This window comes from Morone saxatilis, unplaced genomic scaffold, assembly GCF_004916995.1.
Source record: "Morone saxatilis isolate NCDOM2014 unplaced genomic scaffold, NCSU_SB_2.0 Contig18, whole genome shotgun sequence".
Classification (NCBI taxonomy): Eukaryota; Metazoa; Chordata; class Actinopteri; family Moronidae; genus Morone; species Morone saxatilis.
This window is the reverse complement of record NW_023339740.1, coordinates 19924246-19928999: the sequence shown is the minus strand read 5'-3', so window position 1 is coordinate 19928999 and position 4754 is coordinate 19924246. Positions and strand designations below refer to the sequence as shown.

General features: G+C 37.0%; 1 protein-coding gene across 1 annotated transcript in view; it reads left to right on the top strand.

Moving 5' to 3' along the window:
* LOC118328504 (potassium voltage-gated channel subfamily D member 3-like) overlaps positions 1-4754 on the top strand; it is an 83074-nt gene that overhangs the window by 66513 nt on the left and 11807 nt on the right. The window contains exon 2 of the mRNA XM_035662263.1: positions 651-813. Within this exon, the coding sequence (XP_035518156.1) occupies positions 651-813 (163 nt within the window). The remainder of the gene's footprint in view (positions 1-650; positions 814-4754) is intronic.

The window sequence follows — 4754 nt, the reverse complement described above, 5'->3', positions numbered from 1 at the left end:
TATATAAATATATATATAACTATTCTTATTCTTCTTATGGAGTCTTATGGAAAAATAATCCTACTTCTCACTCGATTTCTAACCTCATTAAACTGTTTTCTAATGGGTTTATAGTATCAATAGCTAGTGTCAAGTCTTCATTCATGTTCATTTAGTAAATTATGGTCCCATTTAGAGTAAAATAGATGATAAAGTAGGGTACACTTTAGGGTGTGGCTACCAAGTGATACCATGTGAGTCCATAAAGCACACGAAACTGAGATCAAACAGTCAAACTAGGCAGTGCTGATCAAATATAATAGAGCCGGTAATTATGTTTCCATTTAAATTGTATAATTGTACGTGAAATTCTGAAACTTTTGCAAAGTTACGTTTTTTTTTTCTCTTAACTACCTTTAAAGAAACTCAGACTCAGACTCAAACTAAAGCAGAAACAGGCCCCACGATGTCATGGTGTATTCAAAAAACTCTATCCTCTCTTTTTTGATATGCCAGCCTTTCTGCCTCAACAAAAGTGCAGTCCTTTTTGCAATATTTTTTTCTGGCATTTCAATTCAGGTTTTTTTCGTGCACAAGTGGATAGTAACACCTAATGTACACTTGGATATTTGTCTATTTCAACACTAATTTCTTATCTGTCTTATCTCTAGGTACGGAGACATGGTGCCAAAGACGATTGCCGGTAAGATCTTCGGCTCCATCTGCTCCCTAAGCGGTGTGCTGGTGATCGCCCTGCCTGTCCCCGTTATCGTCTCCAACTTCAGTCGCATCTACCACCAGAACCAGAGAGCAGACAAACGCCGCGCTCAGAAGGTAAAATTCAGTGTCTTTAGCTTTTCCATCTGCTCCAACAGGGAGAGTCGAGGGTTAGGTGTGATTCAAACGAGTGTTTGTGCTGGAGCGTGTGCACATACATATTACCTGACCATTAGGAGTGCACACTCTTGATTTTCAAAAGGCCAAAGTACCACAGGATTATTAGATATTAAGTTAGTTAGAGTGAATAGGAGGTTCAAGTGTAGAGTAAAAACACTGGGTGGGTGGATACTAAAGGTTATTCCTGAAAAACCTTTTGAAGGTCTTTCTTTTTTTATATGCAGATGATTAAAATAATGATGCAGGGTTAAAAGATCCCGATGACAGATTAGTGTTTTTATAAAAAGAACAGAGGACACATTTTACAAACTTAAAAAAAAGGGTGATGGTAAAAAGGATTGACCCCAATCAAGAATTCGGTGTCTGCATTGCAAATCACTCTCCTTCAACCTACATCATCCCTCATTTTTCAACACCATCTCACACTCACCCAGGAAATTTGTCGCCCTTCAGACCCACATTATTCAATGTCTTTCCACATATGCGCACACACTCCCTATCTCCCTCTTTCTCACACACACACTTAAAATCCAACTACCAAATGTTAGCTATCCACTCACTATGCTCACCCAGTGGGCTCGACCTTTCTACAGATTTAGATAAGTGCTATTAAGTTTGAGAGCAGCTGCTGATAGCTAATTGAGGAGGGACAACTAAAATTAAATTTTGGGCAGTAAGCAATGAAAAAAGGGTGGATTAATGAATGAATGATTTTGCAAAGTAGTGAACCCTGACTTATTCTGCTGGTTTGGGCATCAAACATGTCACACATGTCCAGTGTCTTTAACACTTTATGGAACTGCTGCAGTCTTTCAGAGGAAATAAAATAAATCAAAGTAAGTTTGGATATCATCAAGAAAAAGCACATCATTGATAGTAGTTTTTACAAATGGTTTGACAATATACAATATACTATTACTACAGCTACATGTGATGGATGGAAACTGATGCACTAAAACTATTTTACTAAACTATTACTGCAATCAAAATACGTTTCCCAGTATTGCAGTATTGTAATTTTAATCACACCACTGGTGCTGTGTGACATTGACATAAATCATATTGCAAATAAGACATGAATTGTTCCATGGCGCTTTTTCCATGGCCACTCCCAGCAGGAGAGAGTGAAACTGTTTATATATTATATAAGAATTTAGTTTAAGAACGGCAATGCAGACTAAGTGCTTTTTAAAGGGCATTTTTATATTTTATGTTTTATTTTGTATGTATTGATTGTAATTGTAAGCTTACTTTAGAGAAAAATAATGTTGCTGTTCTATCCAACACAACAGTCAATCTACATAGTTAATTGGCAAATTAATGTAATGTTGTGTAAAAAAACTAAATTAAAATCCTCTACAAAACATTACAATACGCCAAGGACATATTTAGCTGCTGATTGACTGCAGGAGTGACACAGATGTTCTAACACTTAAATATAGAAACAACTAATCACAAAACACAGTAACAACCTCATCCAAGACTGTTGCATCTTCACTTTAGCAGCAGTTTTAGATTCAACAACATACATTTTTTTTGTATGGATTCTAAGGTTTTCCCCTGAGGGAAATTTTTAATGGGCCTCATTCTTTGCAGTAATTGTAAAACATGTTTTAAGATCACGATGGGACAGTAAAACTCTAATGTAAAACTCATACTAATGAAGTTCTTTTAGAGTAAGTGGCTTCTCTAGCTTATCCAACCCATTAAATTAGTGAGAGGAGAATCTCTGGGACACAGCACCCATTTTAAATGGAGGTATTAATTTATAAAATCATTATTGACCTATTAAATTAAAATTAAAAAGAAATTACATTTTATTACAGTTTTTTTCTGCAGTCATGGAGGGACTCTCCACCAGACCAACACTGGGCTGATATGTTTGATAAATTAAACTAACTGTGTTGCTCCCTTGTGTTGTTCTTTGAATCAGTCAAGTAAATAGTGCAGCAGTAAGAGTGGCAAACCGAACTAGTAATATTAGACTAAAGGTGCATTAAGTATCTGCACTGGAGCTTATTGGATGATTTTTACCAGCCGATAGTTTGCCCCATTGTCATGTCAGTTTAGATATTAAAATCTTTTCTAAACACCTAAACTTAAATGACTTCTCATTCATGTTAGCTTGAACCTGCTTTAACTGATCTTTTGCCAACCTGCTGTAAACACAACATTTGCAAATGGTTGCTTTTTACACATTCAGCACATTGTCGAGTTGTGTTTCTGGCCACCTTTCAAATTTCAAGTCCACTTCTCTTTTAGGGTTTGTTTTTGGTCTTCACCAACTCCTGAGGGAAATGTCTGGTTCTTTAGCTGCTAAATGCTCCGCTATGTTTACCAGTTAGTCGCTAACTTTGTCAGTCTGCAGTTTGGTGCCGGGCAGGCAGTGTACCATGGGTTTAAGGAGCGTTTTTGACTGAAAACAGATCAAACAACACACTGAAGCTCAGACGAACTGCAGTCTGTTGACAATTCTCTGTGGGTTTGTAACAAGCAGAAACCTCTGTGACTGTAAAGTTAACACTGAAGTGAGTCAGTCTCCAAAAAGCCCTATATTAAAATGTCCCAACTTTACAGCAGAAATAAATATGTTTACAGCCTGGTACAAATAGCGCTTTTGGTCTCTATACCTAATTTTCCTGTTCATGACATTTGTATGGATTATTTACATAACCCACCCATTTAAATTATATTAATTATTATAAAGTTATGCATAGTTAAGGACATGGCTGCTTTGAGCGGCAGATGGATGCCGTCACAGGCGTCTTTTTTTAGTGGTTTGTTACTATGAATGACCCTGTTCGAGTTCTATTGTTGACATAAAACCATCTATTTTAACTGCTTTAAAGCAGTGTAAACTTTAAAGCCTGTTATTCAACACAGGATGTAGAGCAGCAGCTTTTAAACCAACATGGTCGAGAAGTTGAATTAAAATCAATAACAGAAAGCCACAGAACAGTTACTGAATGGACCTTGTTGTGAGAATTAACTTTAGAATTAAACCCAATGCTAGATTTTGAGGTCAAGTCAACTTTATTGTCAAGTCACGTATGCTTATACATGCAGACATAACAGCATAGATGCAAAGTTTCAGTCCTCATCGGACCCACGGTGCAAAACAGGCATAAGAAAAAATAAATTTTCCTATATACATAGGAAAGAGCATAAAATAAACAATCAACAAGAATAAGTAAACAATAAACAATTAGCAGACAAGAAGCAACATCAGACAATCAAGAATGTAAGGCCACTTGTAAGATAACATGGATGAAAGTAAAACATAGGATAAAATAAATAAGTTATTTCAACAGGTGCGAGGTAGTGGCGGTGTACTGCAAGATAAACAGGGGAAAGTGAATGTGCAGTCCCATTAGAGTTCAGAGTGTGTTGAGCTGGCAGGGGGCGCAGGATCATCTGAGCTCTGCCTGGTTTTGGCCTGAAGACCTCGCCGCATTTCTCCTCCCTCACGGCCCAGCACTCGCATAGTTCAACGATCAACTGAAAATAGAACTTGCTTTAAAACTTCCTCATCCCAAAAGCGAATCTTTTCTTACTGTAGACTTTTTTTACAGAAGAATTTACAGCTCTGAAACTTTTGTAATATTCCATTCTTACACAGTAAGAATTGCTTTGCCAGCCCAGGAAAGTACAGTGCGCCACTTTTGGTAGGTGTTTGATGGACTTAGGTGCGTGTCAATTTTTCTGGTCCTTCACCTATGTGGCTTATTTATCTAGTACATGCCCACAACATAAAATGTTTACAATGACATTTACTTGTGCACGTGTCAGTATTTTCACCAATGCCACACAAATAGCCCATATTGTGTGTGAGTTAGAACAGACCAATATACAGAAAAAAAGTAAAAAAACGGAAACAA